Source organism: Trypanosoma grayi (genome assembly GCF_000691245.1).
Source record: "Trypanosoma grayi strain ANR4 Tgr_93_V1, whole genome shotgun sequence".
Lineage (NCBI taxonomy): Eukaryota > Euglenozoa > Kinetoplastea > Trypanosomatida > Trypanosomatidae > Trypanosoma > Trypanosoma grayi.
The window spans coordinates 369-24,786 of NW_008825712.1; the positions used below are offsets into that span (position 1 = coordinate 369).

The following is a 24,418-nucleotide window of genomic DNA, read 5'->3' on the forward strand; positions in this document are numbered from 1 at the left end:
TTTTTTTCTTTGTGTGTTTGGTTGTTGTTCAGGCTGGGGCATGGGAGTGAGTATGAAGCGGACATGAGAGAAAGGAAGAGGAAAATGGAGACGGTGTGGGAGAACGCGTACTTTGTGCGTGTGCGCGTGTGTGGTACTGTTTGAGCATGGCATCCCCCGTGAGGGCGAGAGGAGGAGGCATGTGAAGCCACACGAGTAACAACAACAACAACAACAACAGTAAGAAAAGGACACAACAGATGGGTAAGGCGGTGTGGCTCCACTTTCTGTCTCTCATGTCTTTTTAGCGCTATGAAAGTGGTACTAATCCTTCAGCTGTTTCTCCTTGGTTTTTTTTGTTTGTTTGGGGGAGNGGGGGGGGGGGGGGGGGGGTTAGTTTAGCTTTCTTTTCGGTTTGGTGTCGCTCCTCGGATGCAGACAGTGGACCTCTGTGCGAAAAGGGAGACGAAACGTCAAGCAGGATCTCTGCTGATGGAGCGCAACAGTCATTGCCTTCTGTGGCCATGTGGAGGCACAGTGGAAGCAGCAGCTGCACTGCCTTGCTGTCGTTCCTCGAGCTGGAACGCAACGTAAGAGCATGCCTCGTCGCGCACCGCAATGATGTGGATGTCTGTAGCGCCCTTGGTAGCGGTGTTCTTCGCGCACCACCGGCGCCGGTGGTGCGCGACCATGAGATGTTGGAACTCAACGTGGACGGCCTCAGCTTCACTTTGGATAGCGTTGCGGGGACAGTGGAGATCAACCGGCGGGGGTGAGGATTCAGTGTGTCGGCGGTAGAAGACAAAAGCGGCTCTGTGTGATGGGGCTGCTGTCTTGGGCTCGCGTGACGGAACAACTGCTGCTGTTGGGGTGGTATTGCGTCGAGGCCGCGCACGGAGGATTGTGGCGGGCCATTCGGTACACAAGAGTTCGTCTCAGCGGAAGAGATGCACAGCCTCTCGAAGCAGCTGGGCCGCGCTGAGGTGGGGGCAATGACGCACTTAAGTGGGAAAATGACATATGATATATGAGTCGTTACACGATCCTTGATACCTGAATAGTGTTGTTGTTGTTGTGCGTTCAGTTATTTTTTTTTTGTATTTATCCTCCACGTGTTGTGCCACCTTGCAGGGTTTCCAGAATGTTTGTTTCTGTTTGCCGTGAGGTATTTTCGCATTCATCGTAGACTTACTGGAGCGGGTGTGGAGACGAACAAAATATGCGTGTTGTCCCTCTGAGCATTTCTTTTCTTTTTGAGATTGCTCTGTGCTCGCCTCTTTCCTTGTTTTGAATATTTATCTTGGTCTTGGTGGTGCTGGCTGCGGCGGATTGTGGCTCCTGGGCTCAGATGTGCATAACTCTACACAGTGGCTGAGGTGCAGTTCGATTCCAGAGGGCGGCGAACGACAACCAAACAACAACACGAAATGGCGCACAAGGGCGGGCATGTGGATCCATCTGCGGTGTACGTCATGGGCGTGGTGCACATGGTATTGCTTTGGCTAGCCGTCGCACTACTTTTGGTGTCTGTGGTGTGGTTTAAGGATTGCCTTTTACGCACTGTGTCGAGATTTTTTTACTACTACTGTGGATTTGCCGTTTGTGTAGTTATTCTCAACGTAACGTATGAGATTTTCTGCGACAGCCAAAGCGTGCTGCGTGTCTCCTTCGCTTGGGCAGCACACCTAGGTGCCATCTCTTGGCTTCTGTTGGTGATGCGTTGCATGTGGTACGCCTATGTGCCTGACGCGGTTGTCGCCTTTGCGCTGCTGTCGCTCGCCTTGACGGAGTGGGTGTGTGTGGCGTTGCAGTGTCTCTCAGACGACCTTCGTCTTATTGAAATCATGTTTACCGCCTGCCTGGCGGTGCCCCACACGCTTGCCTTTGTTACACTTGTGAGGTGGGACTGGCTTATGGTCAAGGGCATCACTGATATTTTTCACTGCGAAGATGCGGTTGACCCAAACAGTGACGACGACCAGGCGTTTCCACTGCATACGTTGCCGCTGAGCCGTGAACTGAGTGTTGGTGTGTCGTGTTCGGAGGTGCAGCTCGACAGGGGGCGTACTGTCGTTGCCGCACTCGCGCGACGGTGGGGTGTGATGTATGCTATACTGGCGCTGGTGCGCCTTCTGTATGACGTTGGGGGTCTTCTGCCGGCGTACCTCCTACGGCTGCTGGTTGACAATCTCATGCAGGCAAACCTGGGTGACAAGAAGCATCGTGGGGATTTTCGCAGTTCTGTCGTTTTAATTTTTCTAATCGTCGCCTGTACATTAGCGGGGACGTTTCTGCGCATACACTACAACATGAAACTGCAGAAGATGGCTCTTTACAACCGAGGTGTATTAACTATGGAGCTCTTCCGATGTGGACTCTGCCGTCGACGTTATCAATTTGGTGACAAGACCCAAGGAGACATCATCAATCACCTTTCCGTGGATGTGCAGCGTGTTGCTGATGCCGTGCAGACGCTGAATGATCTCTGGGCTTTACCGCTTCAGTTGGCATTCGCCCTCTACCTTTTGTACATGCAGGTCTCTTTCGCGTTTCTCGCTGGGGTGGCTGTCACCCTTGTCCTCATTCCATTGAATGCGTTGCTCGCTAAACGCATCAAGAATGTGCAAACAGGCCTTATGCGGGAAAACGATGAACGCGTGCTGACCATCACGGAAATTGTGAATAATATTGTGTACGTGAAGATGTGTGGATGGTCACGTATGGCGAAACAATGGGTGGAGGAGCCCCGAGGACGCTACATGAAGTATCTTCGATGGCTCAAATACCTCGACGCATTCTGCGTCTTTTTCTGGGCTGTTACGCCAACCCTAGTGTCACTACTCACATTTATCACATTCATGTGGATGGGTGGGCAGCTGACGCCAGGCAAGGCCATCACAGCCTTGGCGTTGTTCGGCATGCTGATTTCCCCCCTGAACGCGTATCCATGGGTGATAAACGGTTTTGTGGAAGTCTACGTCTCGTGGCGACGTCTACAGCCGTTTCTTTCGATGCCGTTGGGCGATAGCAGTCTGAACCACTCAGATTATTTCATGAAGAGGGATGACAACACGACGATTGGCACTACCGAAGAGGAGTTGGGGGTGGAAATGGGCACACTGGGCGAAGTTCAACCTCTCTTACAAGAGGAGTCCACAATAGGCTACTCATACTTGTTAAAGCAGCCGAAGTCTAGCAGTATCGGGGGAAATAGCATTCACTCTCCACAAAAAAATGGCAATTCTACCCTCGTTGATATTGAGCAGGGTTGCGTAACTATAGACATGCCTACCAACAATATGGAGCTGCAGACAAAGTTCGAGTTACGTATTCCGAAATTCCAGGCATCTCGCGGTCAACTCATCGTCATTGTGGGGTACGCTGGGTCAGGAAAGAGCACTTTCCTCAATGGTCTAGCCGGTGAACTGGTGATAGCACGGAATTCGGCTGCTGTTTCTAGTGCTGCTGCTGATGCCACTGCCGTCGTATCCATTGCACGGGATTCTATGGCCTACGTGGAGCAGCAGCCCTTCCTGATGGCAGGAACGCTGCGTGAAAACATCCTCTTTGGCCACACGTACGACCCCGAGCGGTACGAAGCCGTGATGAATGCTGTTGCCCTTGCGGAGGATATTCGCTGCCACTTTGGTCCAGACGGTGATTTCTGTTCTGTCGGGGACCGCGGCGGGCGGTTGAGTGGTGGCCAAAAGGTGCGCGTGGCGTTGGCGCGCGCACTCTATGCCAACAAAGATGTGTGCCTCGTCGACGATATCCTCGGTTGCCTCGATGCCACGGTAGCGCACCACGTGATACGGGAGGCACTCGTGGCGGCGGCAAGGCGCGGCTGCTGCGTTATCGCCGCGACACACAGCAAGGAGCTAATAGAGAATGCGGACATTGTGTACACATGTACAAACGGGAACCTCATTTTAATTGACTGGACGACTATTGCAACCTCGTTGCCATCTCTATCATTTGCACGGCCGCGCGACGAAAAAGGAAGAGAGGAAAGTTTACTGCTACACAACAACGGAACGACTGAGACTGTGGAGCCACTTGCGAGTATGGAAGGAATGATGTCGTCATCTTCTACGACCCTCGAGTCCTCCGAGCGTGGGACACTTGCATGGGGTACTCTGACATGTTACCTCAGTCTCATCGGCTGGGGATTGACCACACTTATTGTAGTTTCCGTCGTCGCCATGCAAGCCGCGCGCAACGTCAGCGATCAGTACGTTGTTGTGTGGTCAAAAAATGGTAACGGCGACGTGGCTACATTCTTGCGCGTACTAGGTTCACTGGCAGTACTTAATAGTGTACTGGCGCTCGCCCGTGGATTTAGCTTCGCAGTTGGGGGCCTGCGGGCTGCGCAGAAACTGCACGACAAGCTTCTATGTCATGTGTTGTCTGCCACCTTTACATTCTTCTCTAATACGTCTCCAGGCCGGATCATCAACCGGCTCTCAAGTGACATCTACACGATTGATGAATCCCTGCCGTTCATCGCCAACATTCTCTTGGCGCAGACCTTTCTTCTTATTGGCTCTGTGGTTATTATTATTCTTAACTCTACAGCAGCGGTTGCACTGGCACTCATCCCACTTGCAGTGCTTTATTATCACATTCAGCGCCCGTACCGTCGCGTTTCGCGTGAGTTGCGGCGGCTGGAAGAGACGGTACGGGCGCCGTTGCTTGACGCCCTGCGTGACGAGTTGGATGGCGGTGTGGTGATGCGGTCTTTTGGCTCAGACACAGTGCGAGCCCACCTGCGTCGTGTGCAGAGGAGTCTCGACATGTACCTTCGCGTGCAGTACAACTCACTTCTACTGAATGCGTGGTTTGCTCTCCGTCTGGAGCTGGTAGGCGTACTGCTGCTCGTTCTCGTCGGTGGTGTTGCTGTTTACAACCATGGCTCTACCCACGCGCCGATGTTGGGACTTGCCCTCGCTTACGTTCAGCCACTGACATCGTACTTGAACGGTGTTCTTGGAGCCTTCACCTCCACGGAGAAGGAGCTCATCAGCGTGGAGCGGGTGCGGCAGTACTTTGAACTAGCAACTGAGGATGCTGGGGAGGAGTATACACCTTGTTCCCCTGGTTTCTACTGGCCTTTTCTCGGCACAATTGAATTTACAAATGTGTCCATGCGATATGACGCGGATGAAGGCCAAGTGCTGCATAAAATCACTTTCCACGTGGAGGCTGGAGAGAAGGTTGCCATTGTGGGACGAACGGGTGCTGGCAAGTCCTCCATTTTTGCTGCGCTTCTGCGTCTGGTTTGCATCGAGGAGGGCCGCATTACAATTGACGAAATTGACATTAATCAGTTACCGCTGGAGGTGCTTCGTACTCGCCTGGGTGTTCTCCCTCAACAGCCTTTCATCTTCCACGGCACCCTCCGCAGGAATGTGGACCCCTTTGGGCTCCATACAGATGACGATATCCGTGCAAGTCTTGCCTGCGTCGGGCTAACTGATTTTAGTCTTGATCTAAGTATATTTGAAAGGGGCAATGTGAGTGGTGGTCAACGGCACCAAATAGCAGTTGCGCGTGTGCTTCTGCAGCGGTCGCGTGTGCTGCTCTTGGACGAGCCCACATCACAATCGAACCAAGAGGCAGAATCCTCACTCTGGCTGGCGCTGGACGCCCACCTGAAGGGAACAACAGTCCTTTGCATCACGCACAAGCTCACCCACATTGATTTTTTTGATCGCATAATTGTCATTGACAAGGGGCGTGTTGTAAAGAGTGGCACGCCTGCACATCTCCGTTGTGATGGCGCATGGCCGTTCTTTTCAACCACAGAAAGACCCCTCTCCGCCCAATGCGTCAAAAACAAAATGACAAGGTAAAAAGAAGAAGAGGGGGGTGGGGGTGGGGAGTAATTTGTCTATCTACTCAGTTTGCGTGCGTGCGTGTGTGCGAGTGGGCATTGTTGAAAAGGGTGATTCTCTGTTTTTTTCTTTATATATACATATATATATTTATATATTTATTTATATGTGTGTGTGTGTGTGTTATGACGGGACTTGCTGCTTTGATTTTCGTTGAGCAGCAAAAAGGGAAAGGGCACGATTTGTGGTGAGGGAGAGAGATGATGTCGCAGTGCCGTCTGCTGGCCATTTTGACGGGCGCAGGCATCTCCGCGGAGTCTGGCATTCCCACGTTTCGTAGCAAAGATGGTCTCTGGGAGAATCACCGCGTTGAAGATGTGGCGTGCCCCAGTGCCTTTGTACGTGACCCGCAGCTTGTGCAGCGCTTCTACAACGCGCGCCGCCGGGCCCTTCTTGCGCCCGGTGTGGCGCCTAATCCCGCGCACCTTGCGCTCGCCAAGCTGCAGCGGGATTATCGCAAGGGACGTGTTGTGGTGATCACGCAGAACATCGACAACCTTCACGAGCGGGCGGGATCGGCGGCGGTGCTGCACATGCACGGAGAGCTGCTGAAAGTGCGATGCACTGTCACTGGGAAAGTGTTTGACTGGACGAAGGATGTCGTGCACGGGGAGGACAGATGCACATGCTGTTCTGCTCTCGAAACGCTGCGACCACACATTGTGTGGTTCGGCGAGATGCCACTTTACATGGACGAGATTGCTGCGGTGATGGAAAACGCTGATTTGTTTGTTGCGATTGGGACATCTGGCAACGTTTACCCTGCTGCCGGCCTCGCGATGCAGGCCAAGGCGAATGGGGCGAAGACACTCGAGCTCAATTTGGAGCCAGGCGAAAACCGAAGCGACTTTGACGAGTCGGTGTATGGCGAAGCCTCCGTGATTGTGCCGAAGTGGGTGGAAAAGGTTCTGCAGACGAGTGTGTAGCCCTATTGCTTCTTGTGTTGCTTCTCCAAGTGGAGACGTGGAAGATGAGACTTTGCTGTGCGAAGTGCCTTTGTTTGCTATGGGCGTCTTTTAATGTGGTGGTTTCTTGAATTGAATTGTTTTTTTTTTTTTTCTTTCTCTCTTGTTTCTGTTCATTCTTCGGATTCATTTTCACTGTAATTTGCTAATTGGGGGCGTGGAGTAATACAACTGCTTGGAAATTCTGTACGAACAAGAAAGAAAATAGCAACAGCAGCAACAAACAACAACAAAGCTACTCAAATAGATCGTTAATCGACCATACGAGATGACACTGCGTGGAGGTATTCGCTACATCGGCCTTGTGCTTATCCTTATTGTTTACATCGCCAGCGGCCTGCAGAACATCTCGAACCCCTCCGTCAGTGCCGCGCTGCTGGCAAAAAGCAACTTCTCCAAAATGCTGCAGATGATGGGAGTTGATTACACTCTGCGTGCCGCCGACTACACCGCAGTGGTTCAGGCGACAGGCGCTGTCTTCCTCGGCTTTTCTCTCTTCATTCTTCTGGGCGTCGGCCGATGTTTCTTCGCCTTCATGTTGGCGCTCGCCACCGCGGTTGTGACCGTCACGTTTCACGTAAACCTGGAGAACCCGCTGCGCATCAGCGACAACGACCTCTTCCACTGCATGAAGAACATCTCCGTCATTGGTGCGCTGCTGTTCGTCGCGGGTAGCGGCCATCGCACGCACCGCTACACGCAGGCGTGCCAAGAAGTGCAGGCCGCGAAGAAGAACCGGTAAAAGTAGTCGCATAATCTTCCCATTGGATATATATATATATATATATATCGAGAGAGAGAGAGAGAGAAAGAGAGGGAGAGGGAGAGGGAGAGAGAGGAATTTTTATGCGCAATGGTTCAAGTCTTTTTTTTGTCTGATTGCAAAGGCGATGGTAAATCGGGTTATCTGTTCACTGTTGCTATACACCCTGCAAAAAGGGGACCGACGCCGGACTGATTCATGCATGCGTAGTTGTGGTGGTGTGTGAGGAGGAAATGCAACCAAGAAGAACGGCAACAACAACAGCAACCAGAAAAGAACAAAAGAAAAGATATATTAAATCACGCACACACACACACACACACAACGAAGCTGCATCGTACTTTTAGGGGGAGGAAAGACAACTTTGCTGTGGTAATGGAAGGTGGTGCAAAAGTCAGGGTGCCCAGCAGAGAATAAAGGACAACAAACAGGGGGTGGGGGGAAGAACGAAAAGAAAACAGCGATGGAGCCTGGTGGGTCGTGTTTTGTGCGTTAATGACCAGCAGGGGAATCGGTTGTCTCGTGTGTACGCATCTGGGACCTCTCCTCATAAATAATTATGCTAACCGCATCACGGCTATTCCTCTGTGATTCCTCTGGTCGTGATTTAAACGCGCGCCCTCATATCATTCGTGCTTTTTATTTTTGGTGTATTGATTGATTGATTCTGTTATATTTGGTCTTCTTAGAAGCACACGGGCAGCGCACAAGAGACAAAGCGTAGGTGACGGTCCTTAAAGTGCCTACACAACAGCAAACAGAAAGTTTAGAAAGCTAAGGGGAGGGGGCACATCACCGTATGCTCATCAAGGTAAAGACAGTAAGCAACAAGGTGATCGAGGTCGCCTCGTTGAATGAGGAAAACACCATTGCAGAGCTGAAGGAGAAGTTGGAAGAGTCGGAGGGCATCCCCGGCAAGATGATTCGCCTTGTTTATCAGGGCAAGCAGCTCGAGGACGAGAAACGGATCAGAGACTACCCCATTGCGGCCGGTGCGACGCTGCACATGGTGGTGGCGTTGCGTGCCGGGTGCTGAGTGTGACGAGACGTTACAAGCGGAAGGAATGCGAATACTGAAGGAGGGCAAAATTGGGGAAAGAACAACAACTACGTGGAACATGGTTCCGTTTTATGTGATTCACATCCACGGTGACTGACGCACAGATTCTCTTGTTGGGTCCTTTCTTGTCGGAGATGTCGTTGTTCTCTAAGCAGATTTGATCCTCGAGGAGGAGAGATGGATTTTTCTCACCTGTATCGTTTCTTTTTCTTTTTCTCTCTCTCATTATATATATATTTATATATATATATATATATATGTCTGCGTCTGTATGTGTGTGTGTCCATGTGTGCAAGGTGGTGTTTATATCTCGTGCGCGAGGAAAGGCATCCGCACCCCCTCCCCCCGTGGTGAAGCAGCGAGGCCCGTCCGCTTGTGTTATTGCAGCACACGACTAGGAACGCGAAACGGAGCATGTCGTTGTGGCCCTTCCGCACTGGCAATGACGACCGCTTTCAAGTCACCAGCGCGGAGGAGACGATTTATGACGCCATCAAAGGGGAGATGCCGCCGCACCGCTACGAAACAGAGGTGAGTAGCTACTTGGAGTGGCGCTGGCGCCGCGGACTGCTGCAAAGCGTCTTCCCTGTGACGTGCTACAGCGCGGTGTTGGGCTGTGTGATAGGTTTTCGGCAGGCACGCACGGAGGGACGCCATATTGGCCGCTACAAAGTGTTGTGGCGTTACAGCTCCACATTTGCGGCGATGGGTTTACTGACAACAGCGTTCCACCATCTGTTGGTGGTGCGCAATAATTATCACGACCGGTTGTACTATCCTATGCTTGCAGGAGCGTCAGGGGCAGTCCTGCTGACAATGGCGTCACAGATGGGGACCCTTGGACAGGGCATGTTCGCTGGCTCGCTCGTTGGGGTGATGTACACACTAGGCTGCTACGGCATGACGTACTACCACAAGCGGCGTCTAAAGATATTTCTGCAGCAGCAGCAGGTGCAACAGGTGCCAGTTCACAAAGTATCACCAGAGCTGCAGCGCATGTACCGGGCTTACCTCTATGACAACAGGCCGCTGGAGGAAAAGGACTATCTCAGACGGCAGGCTGTTGTTCTTTCGCTGGGTGCCGAAGATGCACGGCTGGACGCAAAGACTATCCTGCACAACATGACACCTGAGGTGTTTGACTGGGTTAACTTCCCCGATTGGTGGCCGTTGAAGTTCCCACAGCAGACGGAGGAAGAGCGGATGATTCTTGAGCGGCAGCGAGACGAAGAGGTAGAGCGGCGAAAGCAGCTCTTTTTGGAGACGGATGATGGGGCCTTATTGAAGCGTGTCTACAGAGCGAAACAGTACCGCGATGAGTAGCGGTGTGGAGCAAAGGAGAGAAAGCGAGTGCGATGTGTCGTGGTGGGGCTGTCGACTGACTTGCATCAATGCTGCTGGACGCAACGGCGGATGATTGTAGACAATTTGCTTGTTTCTCCCCAAAATTGTTTTTCTTTTGTTTCACTTGCATGTTGTGGTCTCGTCTTGTACGTAGCGAAGGAAGGGTCACTGGAGGTGTGGGCGCGGGCTCTAAATCTCGACCCCATCTCTCTCTCACACACACACAAGTGGCAGATTTGGAAATCATCAAAAAATAAAGGGAGGAAACAACAAACAAAAAAAAACTGTGAGCTTGTGGCACTTATTTCTGTGTGTTCTCCATAGGGGCTGCGCACGAGTCGATCATACCCAAGAAAAAAACGACGGGAATGAGGATTCATGGCGCTAGGTTCCGTGTAACACTACAGCGTATAAATGTCCGGACTGCACTCTCCTCTCCACAACACGAGGCGAGACGCAGCAATAGTGACACGAACAGCGGCAACAATAGCGACAATGGCAGCAACGACAACACCAATAAAAATTCGTCCACGGCCGGTGGCTACCTTAATGGTATGTACTCCACTTTTGGTGTGAGTCGCAGGTCGTATTATAGAGGTTTGCCGTTTGATGAGCGGTGGGACCGCATTCAGCGTCACCTTGGAGTTTTAGGCCGTGTCTCAGCGGGCAACACGGTGATTCCCTACCGCGATGGCGCCGAGTCATTTCGGGTAATGTGGAAAGCTATTGATGAGTCCAAGAAGAGTGTACTGTGGCAAACGTATATCTGCAAGGATGATCACGTTGGGCGGGTTACAGTAGCGAAGATGGAAGCTGCACATCGACGCGGGTGTCGCACCGAACTCTTGTACGATTGCGGTGGGAACATCACTGGACGGCGACGCCTCGTGGGGAATCTCAAGCAGTCCGGTGCCACTGTTATTGAGCATCGGCCCTTTTTCGATCATTTTTGGCAGTATATGCTGGGCGGCATGAAGTGGGAACGCAGCCCGGCTATCCGCAATCACCGTAAAATACTCCTCGTAGATGACACAATTGGTTTTTGTGGCGGATTGAACATTGGCAATGAGTACTGCGGCAAGAGTCAGGGTGGGACAGGCAGGTTTCGCGACACGCACTGTTCAGTAACGGGTCCTGCCGTGGCGCACCTTCGTGAGGTGTACGATGACACGAAGGCACCGAAGCCTTGGAAGTGGAGCTGGGCCCGTTGGCGGCAGATTGCCGCAGTTACAATGAATCTTCGATACAAGGAAGGCAAGAATGTGACCGATGAGATCCTTTTGCCCATGAAGAACTCTATGCAGCAAAACGGTAAGGTGTATATGACGCGGCAGTTTGTGAAGGCGGGCAAAGGCACCGCTCGCATTATGGAGCGTATGCGATGGAGGCGGCAGCGCGAACAGCTGGAACGCCTTATGCAATGGTGTCAAGACGAGACCACAGAGGAGCCAAAGCGTGAGACAGGAGATATTGAAAATACATGCACTAAGATATCTTCTGACAATGGAAAAAGCGCTGTTCGCTGTCGCATGCGATCAAGCACAGCAAAACAAAAGACAGAAAAGTGTGATGCGCATGCGCTCTCTCAAGCCCAGGGAATGTTTGAACAACGTGTATGCGGGAAGTGGATCCTGGCGATGCCATTGAACGATACAGATCCTGTGCCTGGGGCAGTGGCGTACGGCGAGACGCGACCCACCGTCACTCAGGTGCTGAGCTGTAATCCTCACACGCGGGACTGGTCAATCCCGTATGCCTTTTGGCAGGTCTCACAAAAGGCACACCGACGTCTGTGGGTAACGACGCCGTACTACATGCCTCACCGGAAACTGATGCTGGCCATTCTGCGTGCAGCTCGCCGCGGGGTTGATGTGCGCATTCTTGCTGGGAGTTGCCACACGACAGATCCTTGGTTCATGTGGTATGCGTCGAATTATATCACAGAGCGACTGCTGGCGGCTGGCGTTCGTGTCTACGAGTACAAGGGTGATCAAGTTATGCACGCCAAGACAGTGGTGGTTGATAGCATTTGGTCCTCGGTGGGTAGTTACAATTGGGACATGATGAGCAACAAGAATATGGAGGTTTGCGTCTGTCACCTTGGGTACGACCTGGCGCGGGAGATGGAGGAGCACTTCCTCGCCGACCTGCAGGTGAGCATTGAGTTGAATTACGATGAGTACAAGCGCCGGTCGTGGTGGCTTCGGTTTGCCTCGTGGTTCTTCTACGGTGGGTTGCAGATTGCTGAGAAGCTTACGTTCCGCACGTTCCGGGACGCGGATCTTTCCTCTGAGATTGGCGGTCTTCGCTAGTCGTGTCGAGGAAGATACACATATATCAGCAAGGAAAGCAAGTAGAAAAAAAAGATGGAGATGCTGTTAAGTCAAATATTATGTGATAACTTAACTTCATATGTTATTGTTTCTGGGATGTTTAGCCTTTATTGCTCTCTGGATAATGCAGTGGTGAGTATGCCTCAATTGTCAGCCATCATTGTGCATCCCCATGCACGGTGTAAATGGTATGCCTTTACTCCCCAAAAGACTTAACGAAAACAAAAAAAAAGCAAATATTTCCTCGCACATACACACACACACAAAAAAAAAGACACAAATACAACTTGGAAGTGGTGATGAGAGCTGGAAGCGAAGGGTCTCTCACAGTTCCTTTCAGTAAACAGTACCGCCCCAGGGTGTTTCAGTCCGAAATTTCCTTTGGCGTTGTTTTGTTTCTCGTGTGTTGCTCCTCCGTAAATACACTATGCCTCTTGACCTAAATTATTCTTGTTCTTTGCTCTCCTCCTGTTTGGCTTATTTCTGATTTTGTTCTTGCTGGGGGTGGTGCATGCCCTTTGCTACCCCAAGCACACTAAAAAAAAAGGTGAATATTTGGCTCTGGGGTCTGGTCCCTTGTCTGAAGAGCCCGAGGCACGTACCACAACCAAAAAGGTATTTGTTCTTTCACGTAACAATTCAGAAAGATGGCAGGCAACTGCGTGGAGGGGAGCTGCATTTCACATTTTTTGCGTGCGAGTGGCTGGGGTGAAGTGGTGGATAAGGTGCAAATGCTGCTCCTTGCAGCAATGACACGACTCACGCGCGACCTCTTGGAGCTGTTCGCTCGAGTAAAGGCTTCACCAGATCGCCGTCGTGTCGTGAAGGAACTCTTTGCACAAATTAAGAGCGTCATCACCGAAATTGCAACGATTCCTGTTGAATATGCGCAACTAACAGGTGTGCGTACCACCCTCGACGTGTTCCCCTGTGGAAGTTTCGTCGTCGCTACAGACCTCAGTGACTCGGCCCTGGACCTCACAATTGTGCAACGGGTGAGCCCAGAAATGCGTTACTTCCTGCGGAGGTGCAACGAGAAGCCTGACGAAGTGCCGCCAGTGGAAGGACTCGTACGAATTCGCTTGATTGGCACGGACGTGGATGTTCTTCTGCGGTACCCTTCCGGCTCCGCTCTGGCGTTGCCGCTGTTAACCGAAGGTGACTTGATAGACCGTCTCCGGAGTGTTCTGATCGATCGGCTGTCGCTGCAGATGTCAGACGCCACTTGTCACAAGAAAGATGCATGTAATCTCTGCCTTCACTCCTCTTCGGCAGGTGGCATCGATGTGAATCTAACAGTCAATGAAGAGGATGCCGTTGAGGGTTCCGAGGTGCTTCATAGTTTCCTCAAAGGCAATGGGCTGGTTCGAATCGTGATCGCTTTTATGAAGTTGTCCCTGAAGCAGTTCGATGTGCACCCCTCACAGCTTACTCCGTACGTGGTAACGTTGATGGTTGTTGCGTTTGCCAAGTACTGCTCCCACACTTACCCAATGCCCAATTACTTGCACTATCCGTATCGACGGGAAGCAGTAGAGCCAGGCTACCTGTTATTTTCGTTTCTGAGCTTTTTCTGCCCGCCACCACGTGGGCTATTTGATCCGAGACGTATGCGCATTGTTCCCTCTCATCCACACGGTATTCTGCAGGAACCTGAAAACGAATGCTTTCCGCTGTCAGACCCCAGCGAGAGCAGCGGAGATTTGTGTTGGCACGTGATGGAGCCAACAAGTCATGAACGCAATGCAGCTGCCTCATGCAAATTGATTCACCAGTGCCCTCAGCTGTTTGAGTACATTCTCATTCGTCTGCTTCACACATATGATGGGGGTGTTCTCCTATCATCATTCAATTCTCGCAAGGAGGCAACAAGCCAGATGGAGCACAGTTGCAAGGACGCAATAATAACTGAGGCGAATCCGCTATCTCTTCGCAATCAGTTTGATCCCCTCACGCTTCGTGACTGGCGGCCCATCATGCGGGAAGAGTCTTCACAACCTTCGGTCTAGTTTGCCTTTCATGATTCCTTGTGCGTCTCTCTCCCTAAAGAGACGATCATTGGGACTGATTTACCGAGAATTTATGCTTTTAGATTGCGATTGTCCTTTTTTTTTTCCCTTGTTTGTTGGTGTGGCTATGTTTTAACTAATGTCCTCTTTACAATGCAATGTCACAGTGTCACTGACAGAGTGTAGGCACACTCAGAGATTCTATTGCATATGTAAATGCAATTACAAGTTAGATTGAGTAGGGACTTGGGGCATTTTAATCGCGCCAGTATACAATATGGCGTGATTTCGTATTCCCTTCTTTTTGTTGTTGTTGTTGTTGTTGTGGCTAGATGTGGTGGGGAAAAGGAAGGAGATATTTGGTTTCTTTGGCATGTGAATGACAATTTCTCCCCTACTTCCTTTTTTTTTTTTTAATCTCTCTCACTCACAGAACTCAAGGCTCCCCTTTGTGGGCGGAGGGGGTGGAGTTTAATTTACATAGAATGCGACAGCAAGGGCTGCTTCGCGCCTTCTCGTACGGTCGTGCTGCGACACTTCTTCGAAGACCACACGGTGTTCCTGCCGCCGGTGCACCTGATGTGGTGGCCCTTCACCATTGTTGCACACCGTGGCGTGTTGCAACCCAGCAGCGCTGTGTAACGAGTGGAGAAGAGTTCTTCACACCGTCAAAGAGTGATGACAGAGCGTGGACAGATGGAATGGTCGTTGAGGGTATTCGACGTGTCTTGTCTTCACTCCCTCCACCAAGCCAGGAGGGGCAGCAGAGTGTGGAAAATAATGCGCACTCCATTCATGCACTCTTCCGCGCACTAGGTCCGTCGCTGCGTTATCGGCTGCAGAACTCCTCCTACGGATCGCTCAACAAGGCGCTGAAGAGCAGGCCGGATTGGTTCCTCCTCGACGACAACGGCAGCAGAGTAAGCCTCTCAAAGGCGGCATGGTCTCTTGACAACACTTGCAGGCGCGGAAACGGTGATGTTGCAGCTTCCGGTACCGCATCGAGTGATGCTCGCTCCCCGAAAGGTGCAATTACCGCATCTACAAGGTGTGTACTGGTTCGTGGTGCATTGATCTCTACGCCAGTGGACGTTTCCAAGCCATTACTCACACCCGAGGAGATAGAGAAGTGGAAACTGACGCGACTCATTCTGCCGCTTGGTCTGCCTTTCTATTGGGACAGGGAGCCTGCCACACTCTTCCCATACGGTGAGAAGCCGCGGCAGCTGACGCCGGAACTAGCCGATGTTGAGGCCATGTACAGCTCAAAGGGTTTCTTCACGCCGTCTGATGTAGCAGCGGCATTTATTCCCATCACCCCAACTTTCTTTGTGGAAACGCGCCACGTCCTAAACGCCATGTCCCCTGGCGTCGCGCAGTGTTTTGAGAGATGTATCCCGAAGGAGCGTGTCGTTGATGTCTTTCTCAAAAAATATCCCATGATATTTAAACTTAAACTCGGCAAGTTTCAAAAGGCAGCGGTAAAGCTGAACCTAGACTTCCCCTTCATTCGCGAGTACCCTGGCTGCGGGCGGGCAGACCGTCTCCTGCGCCGTTGGAATCAGGAGTACCGTGCAACTGTCGGTGGTGTTCTCCCCCGTCAGTTGGCGTCGTCGTCATCATCATCACATACATTGTCGTCCTCGTCATTGAACGATGCGGGTGCGCAGGGTCGGCGTGCGGAGCCGCACATCGACATGAAGATATTTGAAACACTCGTACGTCACCTGCCGCGTGTGGCGACCGAGCCGACGCTTTCGAAAGAGGAACTCGAGGAGAAGCGCTGCCGTCCATTCCCATTGGTGGAGTGGATCGATGGTTTTTCACAGGAGGACTTAGATGTTCTGAATAGTGTGCCACAGCAGCGGGTATTGACGCTACTGACACGCTACACGCGCATATTTCAACTGATGTGCCACGGTGAGGACTCGAATGTGTTCAGCGAGCACACATACTTGGAGGCGTTGAGGGACACGAAGCGCAAACAGCGTCCTTGTATGGATGGAGGAAACGGAGACGATTCACCACCACCTACTTTGAATGTGTCAAGTGAGATACCTGGCAATGTTGATGGCGGTAATTCCTCTCCAGTTGAAAGAGAGACGAAAGTGGTCGCACTAAATGCGACGGCAGAGCCTGAGAGCAATTTGAAGCGGCGAGAGGCAAACATAGCGGCAGCTCTTCGAGACGATATGCTTGGCCTCGACGATTTTATCAACGACACCTCAAATTCTGCAGTTCTTGTAGAAACAAGTACCCTGGAAGCGAATAAAGATGCGAACACTGAATTCAACACCAAGGAGGACGAGGAACAGGAAGAAGCAGATCTCACGGAGGTAAAGGAAGAAAATGAAGAGGAGGAAGATAGCTTCGCCTTCAATAGCGATGAGGGCGATAATAATAACAATAATAGTGGTGAGAGGGGACGCCTTGGTAGTGGTTCAGGGGAAACAGACCCGCGAGTTACCGAGCAGGCGTCCACTGATGACGATTGGAGCGGACCGTATATTCCTTCCCGCTACGACATTATTTACGTCCGGCGTCTCCCGAAGCACATTGCACCGCGGAGTCTGAGCGACTACAACACAACAAACTCGCCGGAACCAGAGCTGCTACGACAGATAGCATCCTTTCTCAATCCTCCTCCATCGCTGCGGGAGAGTTCACGAACGTGTACGCCACAGGTTATAAGACTGGAAAGAGTCGCTCGCTTTCCCAGCGCAGCCAACTCTGGTCCGTGGCGGTGGGTTCCCATACAACGCATTTACGCCTCCCTTAGCAAGGCGCAGAAGCGACTTCTGCGGCCGTACAAGGGGCTCGTGCACTTTATGCGACTCCACGGTGAGATATTTGAACTTAGTGCGGACTTTTTGTACGTCATTGCGCACGATCCACAAGGACAGATTCCGCCATTTGTCCCAACGCAAGTTACATTTTACAGCGAAGACCGCGTGCTACTTCCGCCGACAATTGACGATGATGAGAATTCCAGAGCAGCTTTGATAGGTGATGCGGAGCGAAATAAGTTTGAAGGCATCCTAGGAGCGAGCCAGATTCCAACCAATCGCCAGCAGCTGCTCCTCCTCGATCCATTGAATCCTCTTCTTGACCACGATGTGCTATGCGAGGAGGTTTCTTTCTTCATGCCAGATCACCCAGTTTCGCTCCCACAACTGATGGGACGTTTACCACCGATATTGAGGGCGGCACTTTCTACCCGCCACAAAAACAATTTCAAGACCAGCAAGCACCTTACCGTTTGGACAGAGAATAACCGCATGATGCTGCAAAAGAGTCAGTTGGCCATTCCAGAGTCCGCTTCAATGGGTGAGGAATCCCTCACAGTGGAGGATGCTATTGAGTGTGTGCGTGAAGTGGTTCCTGACGAGGGAGTTATGGTTGGTCATCTGCAGCGTATGTTGCCCTTTGCCGCCAAGAAGGCGTTGAAGGAGCACTTTGGTAACGTATACAACGCCCTGCTTGGGTACCCGCAGTACTTTTATGTCGAGAAGGTTGAAGGGAGTCACTACAACAGTATGTTGTTCCTCGTGGAGCGCCTTCAAGAGGAAAAACAGTAATGTTCTGTATTGGATGTGTCCATGTGCGTTTTTGTGCGTAATGTGGAGTTGTCCGCGTGACATTAGTTGTTGATATTGGGGCGAGCCCGTCCCGTGTGTTTCGCTCTAATGCAAAATCGTCTGTCATGTAGGGTGGGCAGGGTATGAGTGATTCTGCAGTCTTTCTTGCCCTCATCCTCCCTCTCCCCAACTCTCTGTAATGTCTGTGTATGCGGGTATCATTCTGTATCTGATGTGTAGTGCTTGTGATGAGCGAGCCGTTAGATAGTAGCGTTGGGGTGCCGTACTTGCCCCTGCGGTACATCCCGCGAGATGCGGCGTTGTTGTTTCCATTTTTGGCCACCCGGCCTCGTGCACCTCATCTTCCTCGCGTGTACGCGGCGTCTCTGGCGTTGGAATACACACCACTTCGAGAATCCACTCCGTCTGTGCCATTTCCTGATGTTGACTTCAGCCTGGGGATGTGCTTCATCATTGTGGGTTACAGAGGCGTTTTGTGTGGGCGCGTAACAAACAATCCCAAGACCAAGGTGGACTCTGGAGAGAGCAACTCCTCTGAGTCACGCAATAGCGATGCTTGCAAAACGCCGGATGCCCAGAACCCATTATGGCGCACCACCTTGCTGCCATTCTGCAGTGACTCTACACTACACCCCGCTCTTGGGTCTGTTTTCCGTGTATATACAACAGAGGAAGATCCGGCGTGGTTGCTCCTTATGAGCCACGAACAGCAGCGGCAGGAGCAACAACAACAACGTGAACGACCACAGGGAAGGCGTATATTGGCTGTGAGAGTGGTGCGTATACCTGTCGTAGCGGAGGCGCGGCGTCTGCGTGGAGCTCTAACAGCATTGCTGCGCCACCACTGTGGCGACTCAGTGGCCAAGGAGGTGTGTCGCTCTTTGGCCTCAGTAAAGGAACTGCTTACCACCGCTTTGGAATACTCCTATAGAAGTGGTGGCAACACGGGAGAGTCTTTACGGTTATATTCGCTTTCGTCGCGTCTTACCGCTGATCAGTACATTCACCTGGCGGAAGTAATAATATCGAAACAGCTGGCATCTGTCGTCAATACGGCGGTGCCAATCATGACGCATGTCCCACCTCTCGCTGGCAGAGTTGGATCGGGTGCGCAAATGCAAGGCTTTGGGTCTGGCGGAACAACAAATAGGAGTGATGTTGAAATGATGTCACTCCCAACCCCGCTGGAAAGTGCCCTCACCGCACTAAGAGAAGAGGTGGAGCAAAAGCGCGTATGGCTCTCACGCGAGCAGCAGCGGCGCACCGATATGACGGAGGTGGAGCGGCAAGCGGATGAGCGGCACCACGCCGTGCTGCAAGAACTGGAGTTGGTGCGGGCTCAATACCGGGATGCACTGCGCGAGGGCAACAAGCTCATGACAACTGTGAGTGAGGAGGAGCAAAAATGGAATGCGCTTGCCAAGGCACGTGAAGAGGAGCGGCGCACCGAGGAGGAAAGACTCACTGCGCTGGAACAGGAGTACAGCAGTCGTTTCGAGGAGAGCAGGCGCGAGTTGGAGGAGCTGCGCACGGAGAAGTCCCGAGTGGAAATGGAAGAGGCAGCGCGAGAAGCCGCGAGGGTGGAAATGGTACATGTTATGCGGATTGAGCGAGAGTCGCTCTTGCAGGAGGTGGAGCTTCTGGATGAGCAACTGGCTGAGATGCTGCGGGAAAAACGGGAGCGCGCCGCCGAGACCACACGCCCGTTGAGGAGGAAAGGCGGCACCAGGTGTCGCAAGACCCGCACATTTGAAGAGACACGTGCGCAGAACACAGCACTAAATGGGTTGCTGCAGAAGTTGAACTCAGAGATTGAAGAGGAGGATCAGAAGGAGGTTGACTTAGCCGGCGACCTACACGCCTTTACCACGGACATTGACGAACTGGAGAAACGGAAGATACTCCTCGAACTGGAGTACAGCTTGCTTGCCGATACATCTTTGGCGCTGCGACAAAACCTGGAGGCCCAAGCAGAGGCGCTCAACGCGCAGCAAGAAGCCATTGCGGCGAGCAAGAAGCAAATGCCAACACGGCTGCTCGTTCAGCTGACGCGGACCCGAAAATCCCTGATCGTCAAGGAGAATGCTGCGGCGCTTCTTCGTAGACTCAAAGCCAATCTCGGCACATGAACGAGAATGACAGTTTCTTTCCTCTATCGATTATTTCCTTTTTGTTTTTCGGATATGCCTTTCTTTGCAAAACAAGCAGAATATTTGGAGGAGGGTACGTGCACGCATCGGATGTACGCAACAAAAGAAAGGCTTCTGTTGGTATTGCTGTTGCACATCCTTCATCCCCCCTCCCTTTCCTCCTCCTCCTCCTCCTCCTCTCGCTCCGTCTACACTGTGCGAAGAATCTGTATGAAAAAGGCTCTTAACCCCAACGCCGGGGAGTTTCGCCCCCCTTGTGGGGTCTTCACACTGGCATCGTTGAACGAAAGAGGGGGAAGTCGCTCGTCCTCGCTGCAAGGTGGTGCTGCCGCGTCTCCTGCGTCTTTGCCCCAGCGCCACGTCGATGGCACCGCTGATGCCACATCTGACAAGGGGCCTTTCTTGTACTCCGATGAAAGTGTGGAAGCGCGTTTTTTCATACCTGTCAGTCGTTCCCTAATGGAGTGTCGTGCAGCATTCTACGAGCACCCAGAGTCTAGTCCGTGGAAGCACCTGGAATTTGAGCGTCTTCTGCGCCGCTGTTTTTTCGCCGCACACGACGCCAATGAGCTGAGCATCTCATTCTCCTCGATGTGCGGCCGGTTCAAACCATTCTGGCTCTCTTATTCACCCTCGTACTTTCTCATGGCACACGATGTCGTGCAAGAGATTGAGATTGGCACCTCCCATACCAGTGACCATGGCGGAGGGAAGGCAGGCTCAACAACACCAGCGCCAACACCAGAGAAAGATGGGCCTGGTTCAAGCAATGAGGCAGCGGAGGAGTCTTGTAGACGCGAGAAACTCCGAGAGGTATATCTTCGGAGTGTCCGACCATTGGTTCCTTGTGCTTTGCGCAAACGATTGGCGACCCATGCCAAACGCAGCAGTGCTGCTTCTGGAACGGATGTGAATGCCGCCATCACATATGCCCTGGACATATTCTTTCTTTTTACGCGACTCCAGTTCCTTCAATTTCTCGATGTGTCTGCCGGATCCAGTTACTCCGCATGTGTTCAATTCCTCACCAGGCTGCGTGAGCGTCTCTTCAAATCGGAGGTCACAGAACATTTTCTCAATGTAGTGCTGGTTCTAATATTGATCTCTTCTGTTCACCTTGCATCAGCGCAACGTGCGATGGAGGTGGCCAATGAAGAGATATTGTCAAGACTCAAGGTGCAGTGCTTGTTCTGCGCATACTTTCCGGTGTTGGCTGTGGCGTTTCTCGCTGGATCACCGCTGCAGTCCATGGAAGAGTTGCGGTACGCCTGTGTCGCAACAAGCGTGGACGAGTGTCTGCCGGCACTTCGCAACTGTCCAAGAGGTGCTGTGGCAGTAAAGGAGCTGATGTCATACAACAACAAAACAGCGATGCTGTGGAGTATCACATTGGATGAAGTGGTTACATGTTGTTTGCGACACATGGCGCAGAGAGACCGTGACATTCATACTTTTTTACTCGCAGACCCCACTGCGCTCGATGAGCATCTACATGTATGCCACCCTACTGTGTTGAGCTGTCTGTTCAACTCCGCGAACTCTGTGGAAGATGAGGAAACTGAGGAAATGTGCCAGAATCAGGAGCAGCAAGGGCATGTCTCACGGTCTGATGAGTTTCATCGGCTGGCGATGGAGGCGGCTACCACATCGTCTGGTAGCGAGTACGAAACTGTCTACTTCAGCCTTCTCGCGCTGGTCAACATGGACTGCTTCACACCAACAGAGATATCATGCCTTTTTGCCGCGCTAGAGGACACTAACGGGAATGGCAGAAACCCATCGGCATTTCAGTTGTTCCTCTCATCACCGGTGTGTGCGTCACTGCACCCGGCGGCTAGCGAGCTGCTCGACGTGCTGAGCACGCTGATGCGGCGCGGTAAGCTGGTGCACTTGCGGGCGCTGCGAGAGGTGCAATTTATGTTCAACCGGCGCCTCGAGTCGTCGCGGGCACGGAAACCATCCAGCCGATGGAAAGAGTGACGGCACAGCAAAACGCAGGCGCCAAGAAGAATAATGATGAGAGGGATGGAAAGAAATGAGGGAGAAACAAGCAGAGAAAAAAAAACAGAAAAAAACAATGATGACACAAAAATTTATGCAAAATGAAATGAAGCCGATATGTCTGGCAATGCAACGGCACGATTTGTTCGGGTTTTCCATTTGTCCTTTGCATTTCGCATCTGTATGAGTACAGGGAATGGCCTTGCAGGCTATAAAAATGGGGGAGGAGAAAGGAAGATACCTGCCGATGGAAACATATGCCGTATCTACAAACATGCGGTTTTGATGTAATACGTGACGGTGTGTCTGTATGTTTATTTGTGTGTGTGTGCATGTGTGTGTGTGTGTGTGTGTGTGCTGCTGCCGCTGCTGTTGTTGCTGTTTCTGGTTTATAAAGGCAAAAGAAAGGTGTTTGTTCTTCCAAACGGTGGCGTAGCACTGACACCGACTCCAAATATCACATCACCCAAAATCACCACAGCCTTTGGTGCCCCCGGCCTCATCTGACCTTTGTTATGCCTTTCTTTGTTTTTGTTTTTGTTTTATGTTTATGCTCTTCTTACGGATTCTCACGCGCTGTTTGTGGATGAATAGGTGCAGTGATGCGCGACTCGTTTGCTTCCTCCGTTGTTTCAAGCGATCTTTATGTGTCCGATGTCCATTGCCAGACACCCGGTGGCCCCCCTCTCCCCCTAAGCCACACGCAGACACACACACACACACACACACACTTACACTCACTCACATACCCAGGCACACCAACATACAGAGGTGCAGCTTTTTTTTTCTCTTGGCAGCTGCACATTTGACTCACAAACCTTTGCACTTGTCCTTTCGGAGGACTGAGCCTTGATACGTGAGAATGCCGCGTATATGACGAAACAACTCACACATCAATCGGCCATCGCCACAACTTCCCCTCTTTCCAACAGGAGGTGGTGGCAGTAGTAGTAGTGGTAATGAGGAAGCGATAGAAGGACGAGGTCTTTCGTGTGTGTCATTTGTCCCTTTTTTTTTTCTGATTCTTTCTCTTCCTTCCGGATCATCCGTTTTCTTTTGTGACTTTCAGGTTTGACAGGCGTTCTCTAAAAATTTATTTATTTGACTCAATATCACAAACATCGCTGTTAGCAGAACCGGGATTCAGATGCCCCCAAAACTGAGACCTCTTCCGCGAAAGCCAAATGTCCCACCACCGTTAGAGAGCAGTGACGACGACATTACGCTAGGCAACATTCGTGTCGGCCCGAACGGCGTCGAGTTCACCGGCGAGGGTGATCTGCACGTGCCCCGTCAAGACCTTGCGCTCGGCACGCTCAAGATGGTAAGGCCTCTCGGGAGGGGTACGCAGGGAAATGTGAGTAAGTATGTTAGCACCAAGGACAACAAGGTGTATGCGGTGAAGCGGCTCTACATTCCTAGCACCTCGGATAAAAAGAATAAACTCACTGTTGCAGGGGAGCTACGCAACATTCTCTCTCAGCAAGCCAATGCATACACCGTTGAACTCTATAACGCATTCTACCGAGATAGGACGCTCTGGCTTGTCATGGAGTACATGGACTGGGGTAACCTCGAGGAGCTCATCAACTTATGTCCGGCCGTGCCGGAGACAGCTTGCGCGTACATTGCATCACAAATTTTACACGCGCTCGAGGCCCTTCATAGAAAAGTCAACCATCACACAGAAACTGATCAAAAGGGGCGCCGCCAGATTCATCGTGATATAAAGCCGGCTAATGTGATGTTGTCTGTCGATGGAACGGTGAAGCTGACGGACTTCGGCATTGCAGCGAGTGCGGAAACGATTGGTGTCAATTCTTTTGTTGGAACTGCAACGTACATGAGCCCGGAGCGTATTCAGGGCCGGATGTACAGTACACCAAGTGACATTTGGAGTGTAGGTGTCCTGATTGCTCACCTTCTGTTGGGTAAATTTCCTTTTCCCGCTGCGGAGAAGGGCTTCATGGCTCTCCTGCACCAGGTGACAGAGTGTCAGTCGCTCCCTCTAGTCGACAGGTGCAGGTGCTCGTTGGAGGCGGAGGAGTTTATCAATTGTTGTCTTCGTCAAAAACCAGAGGAGCGTAGCACTGCGACAGAGCTGCTCGGACACAAATGGATTGTCGAGAATGCTTCAAAAGGAAAGGATATCCTCACAGAATTATTAGCCAAGTTGGGAGAGCCTTCTCCCTTCAACGAGAAAAGCCCTTGTACTTGACGTGTGCATCGGCGACCTCTCTTCCCCAAAGAGCACTCCTTCCCCTCTATCTCTCCCCCCCCCCGCTCATACACACACACTCACATAGAACGCTTCCAGTTAA

At 51.7% G+C, this 24,418-nt stretch overlaps 12 protein-coding genes across 12 annotated transcripts; all 12 read left to right on the forward strand.

Annotated features, from left to right (window-relative positions):
- Nucleotides 1-503: 503 nt before the first annotated feature.
- Nucleotides 504-755, forward strand: DQ04_00931000 (hypothetical protein; the record flags this gene model as incomplete). Its single annotated transcript, XM_009309929.1, has 1 exon — nucleotides 504-755. One exon carries the CDS (start codon nucleotides 504-506, stop codon nucleotides 753-755), a length of 252 nt encoding a protein of 83 aa, XP_009308204.1.
- A 651-nt stretch (nucleotides 756-1,406) lies between these two features.
- On the forward strand, nucleotides 1,407-5,831 carry DQ04_00931010 (multidrug resistance-associated protein; the record flags this gene model as incomplete). The annotated part of the gene is made up of 1 exon (XM_009309930.1): nucleotides 1,407-5,831. The coding sequence occupies one exon, from the start codon at nucleotides 1,407-1,409 to the stop codon at nucleotides 5,829-5,831; it is 4,425 nt and encodes a 1,474-aa protein (XP_009308205.1).
- Nucleotides 5,832-6,073: 242 nt separating this feature from the next.
- Nucleotides 6,074-6,799, forward strand: DQ04_00931020 (NAD-dependent deacetylase; the record flags this gene model as incomplete). The annotated part of the gene is made up of 1 exon (XM_009309931.1): nucleotides 6,074-6,799. The coding sequence occupies one exon, from the start codon at nucleotides 6,074-6,076 to the stop codon at nucleotides 6,797-6,799; it is 726 nt and encodes a 241-aa protein (XP_009308206.1).
- A 307-nt stretch (nucleotides 6,800-7,106) lies between these two features.
- On the forward strand, nucleotides 7,107-7,580 carry DQ04_00931030 (DoxX; the record flags this gene model as incomplete). The annotated part of the gene is made up of 1 exon (XM_009309932.1): nucleotides 7,107-7,580. One exon carries the CDS (start codon nucleotides 7,107-7,109, stop codon nucleotides 7,578-7,580), a length of 474 nt encoding a protein of 157 aa, XP_009308207.1.
- Nucleotides 7,581-8,400: 820 nt separating this feature from the next.
- On the forward strand, nucleotides 8,401-8,637 carry DQ04_00931040 (ubiquitin; the record flags this gene model as incomplete). The annotated part of the gene is made up of 1 exon (XM_009309933.1): nucleotides 8,401-8,637. One exon carries the CDS (start codon nucleotides 8,401-8,403, stop codon nucleotides 8,635-8,637), a length of 237 nt encoding a protein of 78 aa, XP_009308208.1.
- A 438-nt stretch (nucleotides 8,638-9,075) lies between these two features.
- Nucleotides 9,076-9,984, forward strand: DQ04_00931050 (hypothetical protein; the record flags this gene model as incomplete). The annotated part of the gene is made up of 1 exon (XM_009309934.1): nucleotides 9,076-9,984. One exon carries the CDS (start codon nucleotides 9,076-9,078, stop codon nucleotides 9,982-9,984), a length of 909 nt encoding a protein of 302 aa, XP_009308209.1.
- Nucleotides 9,985-10,373: 389 nt separating this feature from the next.
- On the forward strand, nucleotides 10,374-12,317 carry DQ04_00931060 (putative cardiolipin synthetase; the record flags this gene model as incomplete). Its single annotated transcript, XM_009309935.1, has 1 exon — nucleotides 10,374-12,317. The coding sequence occupies one exon, from the start codon at nucleotides 10,374-10,376 to the stop codon at nucleotides 12,315-12,317; it is 1,944 nt and encodes a 647-aa protein (XP_009308210.1).
- Nucleotides 12,318-12,985: 668 nt separating this feature from the next.
- DQ04_00931070 (hypothetical protein) lies at nucleotides 12,986-14,347 on the forward strand (the record flags this gene model as incomplete). Its single annotated transcript, XM_009309936.1, has 1 exon — nucleotides 12,986-14,347. The coding sequence occupies one exon, from the start codon at nucleotides 12,986-12,988 to the stop codon at nucleotides 14,345-14,347; it is 1,362 nt and encodes a 453-aa protein (XP_009308211.1).
- Nucleotides 14,348-14,832: 485 nt separating this feature from the next.
- On the forward strand, nucleotides 14,833-17,925 carry DQ04_00931080 (hypothetical protein; the record flags this gene model as incomplete). Its single annotated transcript, XM_009309937.1, has 1 exon — nucleotides 14,833-17,925. One exon carries the CDS (start codon nucleotides 14,833-14,835, stop codon nucleotides 17,923-17,925), a length of 3,093 nt encoding a protein of 1,030 aa, XP_009308212.1.
- A 248-nt stretch (nucleotides 17,926-18,173) lies between these two features.
- On the forward strand, nucleotides 18,174-20,075 carry DQ04_00931090 (hypothetical protein; the record flags this gene model as incomplete). The annotated part of the gene is made up of 1 exon (XM_009309938.1): nucleotides 18,174-20,075. One exon carries the CDS (start codon nucleotides 18,174-18,176, stop codon nucleotides 20,073-20,075), a length of 1,902 nt encoding a protein of 633 aa, XP_009308213.1.
- A 231-nt stretch (nucleotides 20,076-20,306) lies between these two features.
- On the forward strand, nucleotides 20,307-22,076 carry DQ04_00931100 (hypothetical protein; the record flags this gene model as incomplete). Its single annotated transcript, XM_009309939.1, has 1 exon — nucleotides 20,307-22,076. One exon carries the CDS (start codon nucleotides 20,307-20,309, stop codon nucleotides 22,074-22,076), a length of 1,770 nt encoding a protein of 589 aa, XP_009308214.1.
- Nucleotides 22,077-23,244: 1,168 nt separating this feature from the next.
- DQ04_00931110 (putative protein kinase) lies at nucleotides 23,245-24,315 on the forward strand (the record flags this gene model as incomplete). The annotated part of the gene is made up of 1 exon (XM_009309940.1): nucleotides 23,245-24,315. The coding sequence occupies one exon, from the start codon at nucleotides 23,245-23,247 to the stop codon at nucleotides 24,313-24,315; it is 1,071 nt and encodes a 356-aa protein (XP_009308215.1).
- Nucleotides 24,316-24,418: the final 103 nt, after the last annotated feature.